General features: G+C 35.7%; 2 protein-coding genes across 3 annotated transcripts in view; one reads left to right on the top strand and one right to left on the bottom strand.

Moving 5' to 3' along the window:
• LOC131065435 (mannose-P-dolichol utilization defect 1 protein homolog 2) overlaps positions 1-16,954 on the bottom strand; it is a 96,419-nt gene that overhangs the window by 18,743 nt on the left and 60,722 nt on the right. The window contains exons 8-9 of one of the 2 annotated variants that reach the window (XR_009111408.2): positions 8,750-8,889; positions 7,072-7,100 (exon numbers count right to left, since the gene is read on the bottom strand). Coding sequence is in view for 1 of the 2 variants with exons in the window: in XM_057999945.2 (XP_057855928.2) it covers positions 8,786-8,889 (104 nt within the window). In the remaining variant the exon portion in view is untranslated. The remainder of the gene's footprint in view (positions 1-7,071; positions 7,101-8,749; positions 8,890-16,954) is intronic. The other variant, XM_057999945.2, reaches the window with a different exon arrangement.
• Positions 6,977-7,693, top strand: LOC131857581 (secreted RxLR effector protein 161-like). The gene has a single exon (XM_059210265.1). The coding sequence runs from the start codon at positions 6,977-6,979 to the stop codon at positions 7,691-7,693; it is 717 nt and encodes a 238-aa protein (XP_059066248.1).

Genomic DNA, 16,954 nt, shown 5'->3' with positions numbered 1-16,954 from the left:
TTGCACAGCCTTCTCATCTTCATTGTTATATCTTGAACCTGCTTCGTGATGTTTGTAGGGCTATCTCCATGTAGAAGTTGCAATCCCTTGGATAATTCATTTTGAGGTTGATTTGCCTTTACTCGGGCTAGACTTGAAGTTCTAAACTTGATGAGATTTGGTGTGATAGAAGCCTTCTTGTTTGAAACCATGAGCCTTTCATCCTAGATGTTGTTGACCTCTTTCTTTGATACCTCCTTCGAATGTAGATCTTCGCATTCCAATGCTGAGATCGTGAAGTGAATATGCCAATATCCTTGAAGCCTTGATGTTCATCCTCTCACACATGTAGATGTGATTTCTCATTGATGATGAATCTCCTTTCACCTACCATTGCTGCTTGCCAGTGAAGTCTTCCTCTTGTAGTCCTTCAAACACTTGAACACTTGATGTTGTTATTGACTTGGTGAATTCCTTATATCCATCAGACATCAACAAATTCCATCCATCCATCCTTCTTCAAGGGCACAAATGAGACCTTGGTTTCCACCTTCATCCTACACAACAAACCAATATTACATCAAACACACACGAAATGGATAAAAGCTTATATTTCTTGTTCAAATTCTGTTTGATATGCACTTGAAGTGATGGTGAAATGAAAGTTTAAATCTCCTTCAAAGTCTGATTAAACATGTTTCACATTTTTTAAGCATGATCACCTATGCTCAAGATCTGATTGCTAATGACTTCAAGTCTGATTTGTGTCTCCTCTAGGTCTGATCTATGTTGTCTCAGGTTTAATTTGTTTTCTGAACAGTAGAATTCACACAGGTCTGCTCCTTTCATATTACATTACTTTTCATGCCTGTCCCAAGGTCGTGGATTCTTGCTGGCCAAGGACAGATTATTGCTATCCACCTTCAAGTCATGAATTTTGTCAAGTCATGGACAAAATTATGTTCTCTCCTTCAAAGTCATGGATTCCTTGGGCCATGGAATCCCTGTCGGCTGGTCGTGGATTCCTTGGAGTCAAGGAAAATGAGAAGTGGCATCATTGATTCCTTGAGGTCAAGGAATTTGAGCATAATATTTAACTTCCTCCCTCAACTTCATTGATCATTCCAGCTTTCTCTTATTTCCATCAAAGATATTTTGTTTGCAATTTCTTTTTTAAATCCTTAAGGACGAATTTGATAGTGCATCCTTCACTCATAGTAACCTTCAAGTCCTGGGCATGGATTCCTTGAGATCAAGGAATTTGAGAAGTCACATCATGGATTCCTTGAGGTCAAGGAATATGAGAAGTCACTTCGTGGATTCCTTGAGGTCATGGAAAAAATTTTGCTCATCTTCTTCAAGATTACTTCTTTCTTCAAAGTTGATTTCACCAAGTAAAAGGTAATTGTTGCAAGTTTAATTGCAGATGATCTCCCTTTGTTGAAATCATTTAAAGCTTCATCAACTTATGTCTTTCGCCCAATGCTTGGAAGGTTGATCATCATGGATTTGGGTAATTCATAGATACTTTGCAAGTCTGCTCTCAAGTCTTCGATCTTTGTGTTTGATTATGAAGACATGGATAACCTTTCACTTGTCTTGGTGAACCCACTAATAGTGCAACTCATGAAAAAAACTAGCCCTTAAGACCCTAAAGTCGCGGATTCCTTGAGGTCAAGGAAGTTGTGCACTGAAGGGCAAATCGCACTCTACTCTTCAAGTCTTGGATTTTGGGGAATGATAGGTAGATCCTTGCATTTGATTATGAAATCATGGATAAATTCACTAATCAACTCTCATCTATCTTGATAATGCAACTTCTACTTGACCCAGCTCTTCAAGATTTCCAAGTTGTGGATTCCTTGAGGTCAAGGAATTTGAGAAGCCAAGTCGAGAATTCCTTGAGGTCAAGGATTTTGAGAAGTCGGGTTGGGGATTCCTTGAGGTCAAGGAATTTGAGCACTCAAGGAATTTAACTTTCATCCACACTTGTAAATTTTTTGATATCCATTTTTCATCCAAGTCTTGATTGATTCCTCTCTTCCTCATCCAGTCCTTGAAGCATTTCTATTTTCTTGAGAGTTGTTCATCACTCATGACTTAACCTATGGGTTGCATTGTGAATCCTTGCTCAATGAAGCTCTTGACTCCTATCCAATACTTGCATTTTTGACAAAAAGAAGCTGAAGGTTGTTTGCTCAACTTAGTCCAAACACATGGACATGCTGTCTTGATCACATCCTGACAATCAAAGCACTGCATCTTCTCACAAGTAAAAGGTTAAAGACACCAAAATTGTTGCCAAGCTAGACGACTAAGCTAAAACAACTATGCTACCAAGTGAAAAGTGGGGGGTCCCCATTTGCAATGGGTCGATGTGTGATTACGTCACAATAGAACCCACCATTATCCAGACTCCATCATCGAATTATCTCTCCACTCTTCTCTTTTGTGGATTTTAATCCACCACAAACCGTCCATCTCCACCTAGTTTTACATACAGTATCCTCTACTACTTCCACACACAAATACACCATATCTCCATACAAATCTACAACTGAACATCTCTTTGTATCCACTATTTTTTGACTTTTCTCAACACTATGTAAATCAACTTCTTCATTACACAATGTAAAAAAATCAAAATTTACCTCTACTGCTTAAATTTCTTGTTCGTCACCTCTCACTGCAACTGCAATTCATTTAGGTAACTCTACTACATCTTTCTCATTTTCTTCACTCCAAAAAATCTCTTATAAAGTAACACACCATTGTCTACAACCTCTACCTTTTGAACTTTCCACTTCTACTACCTCAACTTGTGAGGTACTTTCACCTCCATAACATTCTTTGCTTTCACTCACCAATTGATGGTCCACTATGACACTTTTTCCTCTCATATCTCTTCATTCCTCTCATTTATTTTCTTCATTTCACTTGTGTAGGATGCTCTCACATCTTTCTCCAGCCAACTACAATTATTCTTTCTTAAGGGATTTTCCACATCCCATAACTCTCTTCGCAATGTCATTCCAAAAATGAAATCTTCATGGGTCTCTTCATGACCTACCTCATCTTCCTCTTCAAACACGTCATTTCATTTGTTGCAATTACTTATCATGCTCTACAATCTACATAACATTTTCCTTATCAGTTTCCTAGCTCTCAATTTCTCAAGACTTCGCAAACCTGCAACAATTCTTTTGAGCTCTCTACAACTACTTCACACTTTCAAGTGCAAATTGCCTCATGGTTGACGATTTGTTTACACAACTCCACTTTTCACCCACAAGTCCAGGTGTAGACTCTACACACTCAAGACCTCCAACTCTAATGCCAATTGATGGAAGAGGGACTCCCTCTAGCACTCAACTTCAAAAATCAAAACACACAACACAAATGCAAAGACTCTCTGATTAACATTAGATTGCAACAAAGAAACATAACTATATTCTCATCAAACTGCAAACATAAATTTACAGTTATGGCTTCTCAATGGCCTTATTGGCACAAATTATATCTTCCCTAGTTCTTAAATTTGCACATCTCAACTACCTCTTTGCAGTGGCTTCATTACCAATCTTTACTAGCTCCCATGGCTCCAAGCCTTCAAGCCGAATTCCAACTCTGTGTTCTCAGGCCACAATCCACACTCTATCGACCTCTCCTCTCCAGCTTGGCCAATACCCACACACTCATTCATTGATATCTTTGTTTCCATTTGCAAACTTTATTTATATTTGCATTTTATTTTGACTCCCGCCTTCCTTCTGCCAAGTTTCATCTTCTTTGGGCACCTCTTTGATTTCCCATGCACCATACATATCCTACACAATCTTTGACCTTTCACATTTTGCATGCAACCAATTCTCCTCTCCTAGCTGCAACCCCTACATTGGGTCGATACCTTCCCATCAATATCTCCTCTTTATTAATTATTATTGCATTTGTTAATCATTGTTTTCATTATTTCATATTTCATTCCTCTATCATTGCCTCTCCACTTGTTTTCACACATTAATCCCCAATTTCTACTTTGTCTGCCGTAAACTTTTGCAGACCCCAAATCAATGAGAGTTTTGCTACCTATTATGACTCCTACAACCCTTCTTTTACACACTGCTGGATAATTAATAATGCCTGTCATGAAATTTTCTAAAGCCTATTAAACAAATCCATAGATGCTGCGATGAAACCACAGATCACAAACTTGCCTATGCTTCTATATTTTGCATACATATCCACCAAGGCAATTGCAATTTGAACATCATCCCTTACAACCTGACAATTAAATGTACTCATATGAATCTCTTGATATCTGGTTATCAGCCCCTTGGATCACATATTTAGCTATTTGTAGACCACATTGTTATTACTGAATGTGTCAATGTTTAGTTGCAGCGAGTGCCCATGCAGGAACAAATATGGGACTCCAAATCCAAAAGAGTGTTCACACATGCTAAAGAACTTTACTTAGACTGTAGGAAAACCAAAATTCTTCGTGGTGATGCACTGTTCATTGATATGAGAAGCTTGTACAGCATTTGTTCAAACAGTTCACAGTGCCCTGTCTATGCTTCCATATCTCCACTGTGGTGAGTTTGCTACAGCACACGGTGCAGGAAATCTTGTACAAGTCATCATCTGTTATTTGACAACTCCAACATGCTCTTGAACTTAAATCTCAATAGTTGACTTCAGATGTAAAAGAAAGATTTCTTCACACCTTTGGTAGTCCAGAGCCAACATACAAAAGTAAAAAAGCATTGTTGCAACTCCTATTGATTTCAGTTATTCCTCAACAAGGTAATTAATCTTACATGCTCCATACAGACTTGTATGCTAGACTGACAGATATGATAGATTCTACATTTTAAACTTTCCCTTTCACCTTCCACAATCATAGTGATGCTTCTGCAAAGCTGAAGGAGAGATGTCAAACAAACCAAAATTTGAAGCAAACTGAAATATGTTTTTGGTCGATGCTAATTGCCATATGCTCAAGATGCTCCTGCATCATGCGATGTGTGATGCAAGCTCCACTAAGCCATAGATTTCACTTTTAGTTTTGATATTTTTTTAATGAAACCAATTTGATAACCCAAGAGTTTTGTATACACTTGACAATATTTATACTCAAACTCACTTTTATACTTGTGATTTGTGTGTATTTGTGCATGTGATCGAACTAGCTTCTATTTGATTAGTTTATTGTAGCTTTAAAGTTTATTTATTGAAGGGTGCATGATACATGTTTTAATCCTTAAAAAATCTCTATATTTTATGGTTTTTTTCAATTTAACATGTCACAGTAAAGTTAGAACACCAAGTTCAAGTCTGAGTCTAACTCAAAAATCAACTTGCCATCAGTGTTCCACGGAAACGCGTTTCCCCCTCCCAGGCCCAAGTCCCCCCGTCCCCGAAACCCGTCCCCAAAACTTTTTCCCTTTGTCCCCCCGTCCCTGAAGCCCGTCCCCGCGTCCCCCCGTCTCCCCGTCCCCAACATCCGTGGAACACTGCTTGCCATGTCTCAGTAAAGTAAAGTTTGAACACCAAGTTCAAGTCTGAGTCTAACTCAAAAATCAACTTGCCATGTCTCAGTCGAGTCCAAGTCCAAGTCTAAGTCTTGTAACATTAATTTGATCCATTTTTTAGTGATTTTCAGCTGATTCCAAGTTTTTTTCTAACATTTAGAAATTTCACCAAGATTTATGGAGTTTTGCTGTGTCACCATGTCCAAGTCAAATTTGGGCGTACTAAGTTTTGCCAAGCCACAAGTTTTTAATCTATGATCACAAGTCAGCATTTTTAATGTTTCAACATTATTTCTATTATTTTGCAGTTTTATATTACATTTTATAAATACAAATGTTGTATTGACTTTATCTCCAATTTCAATAGTTTAAGTTCTTCTTCAAGTGAGCAAAATTGGAGTACATGCTCCTTTATCCACTCAATTAAACACAACTACTTGGCAGCAAAAAAGGAGACTTGTGTAGGCTGGTAATTTCTACCAACTACCAGCATTTAATACACTATCAAGAAGTGTGGATGAAATAGATGAGTCAAGAAAAAATACTAGTAAGTGAAAGAAAACTCCAGGAACTACTCTATCCTTCTGAAGACCTCTCTAAAAGGAGGCAAATGTAACCAATTTATGCAAGTCAATAAAATTTTATTTTGTGCAGCAGTACGTTTGTGAAAGCTCTGTTTATTTTATACCTCTGCCCACTATAATACTGGTATCAGAGCCTGGTTCGTGGAAGTTTTTAAGAGAAAAGCATAGCCAGTCATGTTTGCTGGAAGCAGATGGTTATTGCGTAAGAGTCTGCCACTGTCAAACTGAAAAAATTGAAGAGCTAATCTTCCAAAGGAGTTTTGAGTATTAATAGAGTAAAAGCCAGTCACTGGAGCTAGAAGAAAAGATTTGGTGAGGCTGTTGTTCTTAAACTGTCATGAAAGAGCCGTTGTGAAGAAAACTGTTGAAAGTGGCATTGCTATCAAGCAGATTTGTTAGATGAAAGTGAAGTCTTAGCTGTAGCAGATTTGTGTGAAGAGAGAGAGACTGCAGCAGCTGCTAGTGGCAAGACTTGATACTGTTAGAATGGTATTAGCTATTGCAGCTCAAAACAATTGGAGGGTCTTTCAAATTGATGTCAAATCAACATTCCAAAATGGATTTCTAAAAGAAGCTTATGTGCAGCAACCACCAGGATATGAGGTAAAAGGATATGAAGACAAGGTATACAAGCTGAAAAAGCACTCTATGGGTTGAAGCAAGCACCAAGAGCATGGTATAGCATAATAGATTCATACATGATGAATAATGGATTCAGTAGAAGCAGCAGTGAACCTACACTAATACACAAAGGTCAACAAGCAAGGTCAGATTCTAATTGTTTGTTTATATGTTGATGATTTGATCTTTACTAGAAATATGTCTATAGACATGTTTAAAACAAGAAAAAAGGAATTTGAGATGACATATTTAGGAATAATGAGATATTTTCTTGGAACTGAAGTAATACAAAGTGATAAAGGAATTTTCATTTGTCAAAGTAAATATGCAAAGGATGTATTGAAGAGATTTACGATGATAAATTGCAGTCCAGCATCTACACCTGTAGCAACAGGAACAAAACTCAGTAGAGAAGAGAAAGGGTTTAATTTTGATACAACTATATTGAGAAAACTTGTTGGAAGTTTGATGTATCTCACTGCAACTAGGTCAGATATTATGTATGGAGTTAGTTTAAAAACTAGATTCATGGACTCACCTAAGAATTCACATTGGCACACTGGAAAAAGAATATTGACGTACATTGCAGGAACTATGGATTATAGAATATTGTATTCCACAACGGATGATTTTAAGATGAATGGATATACAAATAGTGTCTTTGCAGGGAATATAGATGATCAAAAAAGCACATCTGGATATGAATTTCACTTTGGAATAGGAATCGTGGCATGGGCATCAAAGAAACAATCTATTGTAACAATTTCATCCGCCGAAGCTGAATATGTAGCAAAAACATCAGCAACATGTCAAGCAGTGTGGATGCGAAAAGTTTTGAAGGATTTAATGCATAATCAAAAGGAACCAACAACAATCTATTGTGACAATAAGTCAAATTCTTCTATTGCATTATCGAAGAATCGTGTCTTCCGTAAAAGGAGCAAACATATTGATACTAGATATCACTTTATTTGAGAATTAGTAAATGATGGGGAAATCAATCTAGAGCTATAGAACCCAAGATCAATTAGCAGACACATTCACAAAGGCTTTATCAAAAGAGCAATTTGAATATTTAAGAGACAATTTAGCTACTGAAAACATTGAGGTAATTAGTGGTAGAAATTAAGGGGGAGTATAAGAAGAATTTGTTAATTTTTACCACCTAACAGCATTTAATACACTATCTAGAAGTGTCAATGAAATAGATGAGTCAAGAAAAACATTAGTCGGTGAAAGAAAACTCTAGAAACTACTCTATCCTTCTAAAGACCTCTATAAAAGGAGGCAAATGTGACCGATTTCTGCAAGTCAATAAAATTTTATTTTTTGCAGCAGCAAGTTTGTGAAAGCTTTGTTTATTTTATACCTCAACCACTATCAACTTGGTCTATGTGCATTCCAACTTGCACTTTTGTCACATAAGCAAGTCAACTACAGTAAAGGGGGAATGAAGAATTGGGATGTAATCTTTAAGTGTGTCAACTTGGATGGTTTATCTCTTTAGAGAAAAAGGTTGCTTCTGGACAAGATGTGGCTAGTGGGAGTGGCACTACAATTGCCTGTGGTTCAAATGAACCAAGTGATGACTTTGATGCTTTCAATGAAAAGCAACATGAAAATTATTGATTATATCTTGTATTGATTTGACATTACTAATTATCTTTATCACTATCAACTATGTTTTCAATTCTATATTTCTTTTGCAATTATGTATATTTATAAATGGTACAGCCAAACCCAGATGTACCAAGCCCGGGAAAAAAATTACCATATCAACAACATACCTGATCTTGTACCCAAACTAGCAACTTAGGTAAACCGTAAAAACTCTTAGCTATTCAAAGCTTAAAATATTAACAGATTTTATGAATGAAAGATGCAAAATGCCAATGTTACATCAAAATGCCTTTGACAAATGGAACAAATTATGTCTACCAGTCATTTTGGAAACAAAATATCAGTGTTTCAGTCAACTACGATTCCTTAAAAACACCATTTTATACATCCAATAATGTTTTAAAAACTTACCACTAACATCTGTGAAATGCACCATGGTTAATGGTATCATTCTATCTTCTTGTCCTTCTTAGCACTTGGTTGCCGGTAGGCAAGTATCTGTGAAACTAATATTCCGTTCATAAAGATACCAAGTACACTGCCAGCAATCACTTTGCTGTGTTAAGGGATCAAATCACAGGAAACAAATTTAAAAACATCATCTGTTTCCTTTCTTATACAACATATACATAAATTTATATTAACCTCTTTAAAAATACATTTTCTAGGTTACAATACCTTGTTGAGTTATTTGATCTAACAGAAGAATTCATCTCAGTTCCACCTCAAATAGAAACTGGGTGGCATCCTCTATTTTCATATGAGATATTATCTACAGAAGTAAATACCAATCCGCTAAAATTTCAAAGCACATAAGAATAACATGTCCTTTAACCATACAAAAAGCAAGATCTGCTGATGGTAGAGAAACAAAGGAACATTTTCTGCTTCAATTTAGTCAAGCAATTAAAATCTTCAGTATTTATGATGAGAACAATAGAGATGGAGGTCTGAAAAACAAGTCTCGAATGATACAACTCCAAATCCTCAGTTTCATAGTTAGATTACTGAAGCTTCATAAAATATTCTGCTCTAGGTGTTTGGTAGTAGATAGTTAAGTCTACGTGTAGACTCTGCACAAATGTGTCAAAACATAATCCTGATCATGATGCAAAAAAACTATATTAGACAATGAACTTCTTTGAGATATTTTAACAAATTGTGACAAATTTGATTTTCTGACAGTTGATTTTGATTTTTGGCACTCTATATGTTTAGGGAACCACATACAAGCTATCTAGCCTTCGAGAATTAGGTATGTTTCATATTTCAAGTGTAACAGTAGTCAAACACACACAAGACAGAATGAATAAATGGAAGAAAGTTGCACAAATACAAAGAGGATTCCTGGTAGGCATGAAACAAAAGTATCAATGTGCAGTCTTGGAAGTAAACCGCTATCAACAGAGAACAATAAGAATGGGAGATCCTTCCAGAGAAGACATTAATGTAGGATCCCAGATTTGAATTAAGCCAAATGCAGATAACTTAATAATCTAGAAATTTATAATGAGAAACAGGATTGAATAACTAACCACTACCTAGGAAAACTTAATTTTCTTTCATAGCAAGAACTGATAAGAAGCATGAAGACAAGACTCGGGGTGACATAATTCGTACACCAAGAATTGTAACAACTTAGATGATAGCACAATATTTGAATCATCTTATAGAGTTCTATTGGGAAAGACCAAAGAAATAACAGAATGACAGAATATATTGTGACATAAAATGGAGTGCAGCAGTTCTTACTGACAAACGACATGAACTTGATCAACCACAGTAGATCAGCACACGTATAACCATAAGTGAAAATAGTATGTTTTGCAGTTGAATTATCTAATGTATGGCGTTGAATTTATCCATACATACATGTATCAAAGGGTTTTGACTTTAGATGACTCTAATATAACAATGTCATGCAGCTCACATATTCATAAATTGTATCTAGTCTATTGGACAACCCTTGAGGGATTTACAAAAACATCCAACAGAACCAAGCAATGACCAAAGGGGGGCTAAAAAGTGTTTACTATCTTGTATGCCCTCTGTAATCTTCTCACAAAATCAAAAAGCAATGGCTATGGCACCAATCACAAAAAGAAACAAAGAAAGTTTATTGGCATCCACAAATCACCCAAGTATGTCAATGTCACTCAAGAATTACAACAGGAAAGAAAGAGTGCTAAAAGGACTCCAACACTAAAAGCTCAAAGATCTAATACTAAATCTAAATCTGAGACATAAAAGAACCTAACAAGCTGGGGGTAATCCCAAAAGGATTAACCGTAGACAAACTAGGTTGCAAAGCATACAATACAGAATAATGATTCAAATGGAAGGTCCCATGCCAATAAGAAATCTGCTATGAGAATCAAGTAAAGCCAATGGAGAACATGACTCTAGTTTATAACAGTTGTGAAGAAAAACATGACTAACACCCTCATCGATCACCTCAAATTCGCTGGTACAACCACTAACCAAAGGGAACCTGTAAACTGTTTACTATCTTGTATGCCTTCTATAATATTTTCCCAAATCAAAAATCAATTGCAACAACACCAATCACAAAAAGAATTAAAACTTATTGGCATCCACAAATCTCCAAAGTACGCCAACAGGACTTAAGTTACAATAGCAAAAAAAGAGTCCTAAAAGAACTCCAACACCAAAAGCCAAAGATCTAAAGCACAAAAGAACCTAATAAGCTGGGGCTAAAATAAAATGATTAGCCTTAGACATAACATTAGTTACAAAACCTTGCAATATGAAAGGAAGTCCTGTGCCAATAAGAAATCCATTAAGAGAGCCAATGGAGAGCAAGGCTCTAGTCTGTATCGCAGTTATGAAGGAAAAAAGTGACTAACATCCTCACCATTCACCAGAAGGTGGCTACTACAGAAAATATTGGTGCCCTTACAAGAAATAAGAGGGCTTGACTTTACAATGTTCGGATGAATGTACTCCTCCCTGTAATCAACTTGTAGTCAACTTGAATCTCAAGTAGCTTCTCTAAGAAATGAATTCGAGAAAACAACCATCAGGATGAATAACTTTCAGAAAAACTCCGAAATCTTGGAAGATATTATTAATAGCCAAAGATCATCATCTAACAAAACAGGACTAGGTTATGAAGAGAAGTTAAAGAGCTATACTGATACACTCAAAAGTCCCATCAAAGGAGAAAGTAGCGAAGTAGAAGGAGATTCACCTAAGAAACCAAAAGAGGAAGAAGCAGAAAAATATGTTGAAGTCTTGATAAAGCCTATCAAAAATGAAGAAGTCAAGAAGAGTCAAGTCCCACAAAATTCAAGCAATCCTCCAAAGGAAAATAAGGACAGGTTCAAAAGGGAACTCCCTCCTAGACACATTCATATGAATAGGAACAAAAGCAAATTCATTGATTATTGTTTTACATGCAAACTCTTTGGCCATAAAGCAATAAATTGTAGAACTCACATAAGGAATTCTACCTGGAACAAGAATAGGAATATCACCAAGGTTGTTGATAAAAATTACAACTCTTTTACTCCTTTATTGTACAAGGTTGAATGCTATAGATGCAATAACTACAGGCATATAGCGAGACATTGCAGATATGGTTTTGTGAAATCACATAAAGAGTTCAAGATAAATTACAACATGATCAAACAAAAAGGAAGACCTACTTTGGTATGGAGAAAGAAATTAGACCAAGATAATAAGAAGAGCAAAGAGGATGAATCCAGTATTATGCACTATGCACTCCATGCACAAGTGACCCCTAGTTTGTAAGCATGGGCAGAATTTCAGGGGGACTTAAGTATGACAGTATCTTTTACCCCTTTTGAGAGAAAAATGTGATGATTGAGACAAGTTGATGTGTTGAAGATAGAAACAAAAAAATTGAAGAGAGTAATCTACTTATTATATCAAGGAAGAATAGTGAATTGGTATCTACATTAGGCAAAAGAAATAAATAGTGGAAATTTGGATGATTGTGCTTATGTTCAACTTCACATTAAAGGAGTTCCTATTAATGCATTGATACCTTAGAAGACATGGATATATGATGAGCATTCCTTCATCATAAATATTAAGGAGGAGAATTACAACAAAGGTAGAATGATGACATTGATGTCAAGAGAATCATGCAAGGAATCTTCAAATGAAGTCTAAAGCATAAAGAGAAGATATGGTAGAAAAATCACTAAAACACAGACAGACTTATGAAGAGGATTGGAGCAGTCTCAGAAGCAGATTCATAACAGATTACTGAACAAATCTGAGTAGATTTGAAGAAGAATTATAGCAGATTTCCTTGCATCTTTATGAGCAGATCTATAAAGAGTACATAATCAAACTATGAGGAAATTGTGCTTTCGTTCAGCGAAATTTTGGGTACTATTTCCATATAGAGTAGAAGTAAAAGCAGAGATAATGCAGAAAGTATGAAGAATACCTCTGATTCATATTTAAAAATATATGCAGATCTATATGAGATATATGTTCAAGTTCATATTAAAAAAAGAACAAATTTATGATCTTATGAGCAGATCTTGTGCAAAAGTTGGATTAGATTTGGAGCAGACCTTATGTCTGATTTGATGAAAAGGTTAATCAGATTTTGGAACAGATCGTGTGCCTAATTTGACGAAGTATTTGGATAAGAAATTGAGCAGTCATAAGGCAGTGTTAGATCAGATTTGTGTAAAGAATTTAATGAAGATCTTTCTCTTTTTTGAGCAGGCCTAAGAGCAGATGTAAGGAGCGCCTATAAGCAGATATTTCTTTAAAGTGGTGCAGACTTATGAGCATATATTATTGACTAACTATTACAGATCTATCAGTAGAAAAATACTGAAGTTTATGAGCAGATTCTAAAGGATATTACTGCAGATCTATATGCAAATATGGTGAGATTGGAAGGGTGTAAAAGGAAGTCATGAAACAAATATGTCACCCATATAAACCAGAATACAAAGAAACGAGTCATCCAAGAAAGAGGAATGTTAGAGCAAAGGGGAGCATGCAAGAATCCTTGACAGGGGGAGCACCAGAGAGAGAAGAGTATACTCTTGTGCATTTGATGTAAGTTTGCAACCAGATGTTACTAATGATCCATTCAAGGACATAAGTATCATGAACATCCCTCTGCCATTGATGTCAAAGGGGGAGAAAAAAAGAATGGGGGAAAATTAGAAGATTTATGTTGCCATGAATGACAAAGGGGGAGATTAATGGAAAGTTTGTCATTGATGTCAAAAAGGTATTCATTATCTTTATAAATGAAGGAGATTGATAGAATGTTGTTGATGATAACATAGTCACTAATGTCAATAGAGACTAATGATTAGATGACATGAGGAAGATGATCATTATTGTTAGAATATTATTAAGAAGCTTGTTATTGATATAGATGTTCATTATCATTGATGAATAAATTATGGAATGATTACAAAAGTAACACATTGATCTTATAACCTGATCATATACACAAATTAAAGCAATTGACAGTATTGATGTTGGCAGAGACTGTGGAGACTTTTCCGAATGATCTCTTGATGCAACAACTAGATGTTCAAATGTTTGCGAACTTGAACACTCTTAAGTGCATGTACTCGGGTATTGTCAAAGGAAAATTCGACCAACAAAGATGTTCTAAGGTTCAATTTGAAACAAAAAGGGATCGCCTATGATAGAAGTAGACAATTAAAATAAAGATTATGTTAAAGACAAAAGAAATGCATAAATAAAAGGCTATTGTCAACTTTGGTCAATGCTGGTCGACTTCTTAAGCATGCAGATTACATTAACCAAAATAAGCAGCGATCTTTGCATATAGAATGAAGCGATTAAGGAAAGACTAAAGGAAACAATCCCAATCCATTGAATGCTCTGCTTTGTGACAGAGACTTCATAATAACACAACAATCAAGAAAAGGTGGTAGACAAACTTCCTTCGGGCATTGGTTGCATAAAAGATGCACCTATGTTGAAATAATAAATGCAGCGATTAGAAGATTAATCTGGTGAAATAGATATCTGTGTAAAAAGAAAACTTGATTTGATAGAAGTCAACCGATGAAGAAGTGTTTGTGTAAATGTATTTCAATTTACAATTCAAGGTACAAGTTATATTCAGAGTAATTTTCCTTTCAAGTATACGTTATTTCACAATATAATAAATCTGATTTCTTTTCTTTGTTGCAGGTGGAGAGAGAGCATTAATTGTTTTCTATGTTCCCTCCACAACATTTATCGGTGTATATATATATCATGGAGGGGACCGATCAAGTGGTACCTTGATCGATCATGTCCTTTGGACATGACCGACCAAGATACCCCTTGGTTGTCATAACCCTCTTTTCCAAACTTGACAAGACTTGCTTATTATTATTATCATTATTATTATTATTATCGTAATTATAATTACTATTATTGTTACTACTACTATTATTATATTCTATGAGTAATGTTAGATATAACAAATTGAACATGGTTGGAACTTTAAAATTAAAATTAAAAATAAAAAAAGAGAATTAATAAGCGAAGACACATATGAGGTCATAAGATTTATTTAGAAATAAGGGTCATTTGGAAGTTAAATCCAAGGGGCGGGTAATCCCCCTTGGATCGATAATCTAAAAAGATAAAATCTAAAATGAATTTACATCCGCTCAGTTAAACCTCAGAAAACCTCTTCAGGGTTTGGTTGTGTGTTATGATTTTGGAAATTTATTTTATCTTGGTGATTTCAATGATTGATAATGGATTAAAGGTGACATTTTTAATAGAAAATAGGACTTGGTTATCTTAGGCCACAAGCAAAAGGCCACCTTGAGCCTTTTTTCTATAGAGCTACCATCGTGGGTAGCAACCGCAGAGAAAGTGTCTGGGACATTGACCCTAGAAAGGGTTGTGTACCCACCAAAACAGTTTACATTAAACTATAGATTAGAAAACAAAACTACATACTTTACGCCTTGATCCCATGCCGAAACGGGTATGTAGGCAGTCTAGGGACGGAGTTACCCCTAGTACTCAGGCGTTCGGGGATGGGGTCTAGGATTTGGTAAAGTAGATGGATTGCGAAGTCTCCTAATTGAGAGATAAGGGAAATTAACGAAAAAGTAATTCAACGCATACTCGGAAGGAATCCTGTATGGATTTGCTTGACTTCCTAAGGCTTTAGGCCAAATTCCGAGGTAGAATTCAAGCTTGCATTATGTTTTATTTATTTGCTCCTAAGGACGGCGACCTTGGTGCACTCCTATTAGAGGAGTGTAGTTCTTAGTGAGTGACTCAGGACCTGGATGGTCCTGATGAGTCTAAGTCTCTGGCCAGAGCACCTCCTATCCCAAGTTGGATAGATGCCTACCCCGTTTGGGTAGATGCCTATCCCATATTGGATAGATGAAACCTCTTGTCCCGTATGGACAGATGCCTAACCCGTATGGTTAGATGCTCATCCGGGATGGATGAATGCCTAATCCAATTGGATAGATGCCTAGAGTATGCGATTGAATCAAACACAAATAAATAAATAATTTTAAAAAAAAAAAGGACGAAACTTCTTTGGTTAAGTAGAGTGGGTTATTACATTGGTCGTGTCCCTCCATAACCGATTGCTTAATCGGTGCCATCACATATGCAAATGAACTGATATCATTTTGGTTATCAATATAACTAGGCCGATGGTAAGATGGTAATCGGTGGCAATTAAAGCGGTTTAAACCTAATAACTTAAGTTAGTCGATTATCAATTAATTTACCCCGATAACATTAGTTAGTTGGTGGAATTCATTAAGCCCGATCATTGTAAATTTGGTGGCTATTAAAGTGGTAACCCGATAATGAATCGGGAGGGTTAGAATAAGACCTGATCATTATCGGTTTATCAGTTTAATAGTTTGTACTTAATTTAATCATCAGTTTGCATGAGTAACATAACTGATAAATGCTGTAATAGAATAAGGAGAGCAATTATTGTAAATGTTATTCAATTTTCTATTCAAGGTGCAAGTTATATTCAAGGTTATTTTTCCTTTCAAATATATGTTATTTCTTAATATAATATATCTGATTATTATCTGGTATGTTGCAGATGAGAAAGAGCATTTATAAATTTCGATATTCTTCTCACAATCACCGATTGATATATATATATATATGCCAATAAGGAGGATCAAGCAATACCTTGACCGGTCATGTCTATTAGACATGACCGATCAAGATATTACTTGATTGCACCTCTTCAATCATAATCGTGTTTAACCGATACCAATCGATGTGCATATAACTATCAAGTTTAACCGATACCAATCGGTGTGCATATAATTAACAAGTAAAACCGATACCAATCGGTATCTATGCAGTTATCAATAAACCCGATAATAATCGGTATGTATGTAGTTAACAATAAACCCGATAACGATCGGTATTTTGTGCATTAGTTAAGAACCCGATTATTAGCAAGGTTATATATATGAATCGAGGGATACGATCACAACTAGATCGTATATCATGCATACTATTATTGATATAACATAAAACGAAAAATAACATATCGAAGAGTAATTATATTTATCAGACGAAGGAATGATGACTGAAGTCTTATCATAGTCTATCGATGAG

This window comes from Cryptomeria japonica, chromosome 1, assembly GCF_030272615.1.
Source record: "Cryptomeria japonica chromosome 1, Sugi_1.0, whole genome shotgun sequence".
Lineage (NCBI taxonomy): Eukaryota > Viridiplantae > Streptophyta > Pinopsida > Cupressales > Cupressaceae > Cryptomeria > Cryptomeria japonica.
Note: the sequence above shows the minus strand (reverse complement) of the source record. Positions and strands in the feature narration are given on the sequence as shown.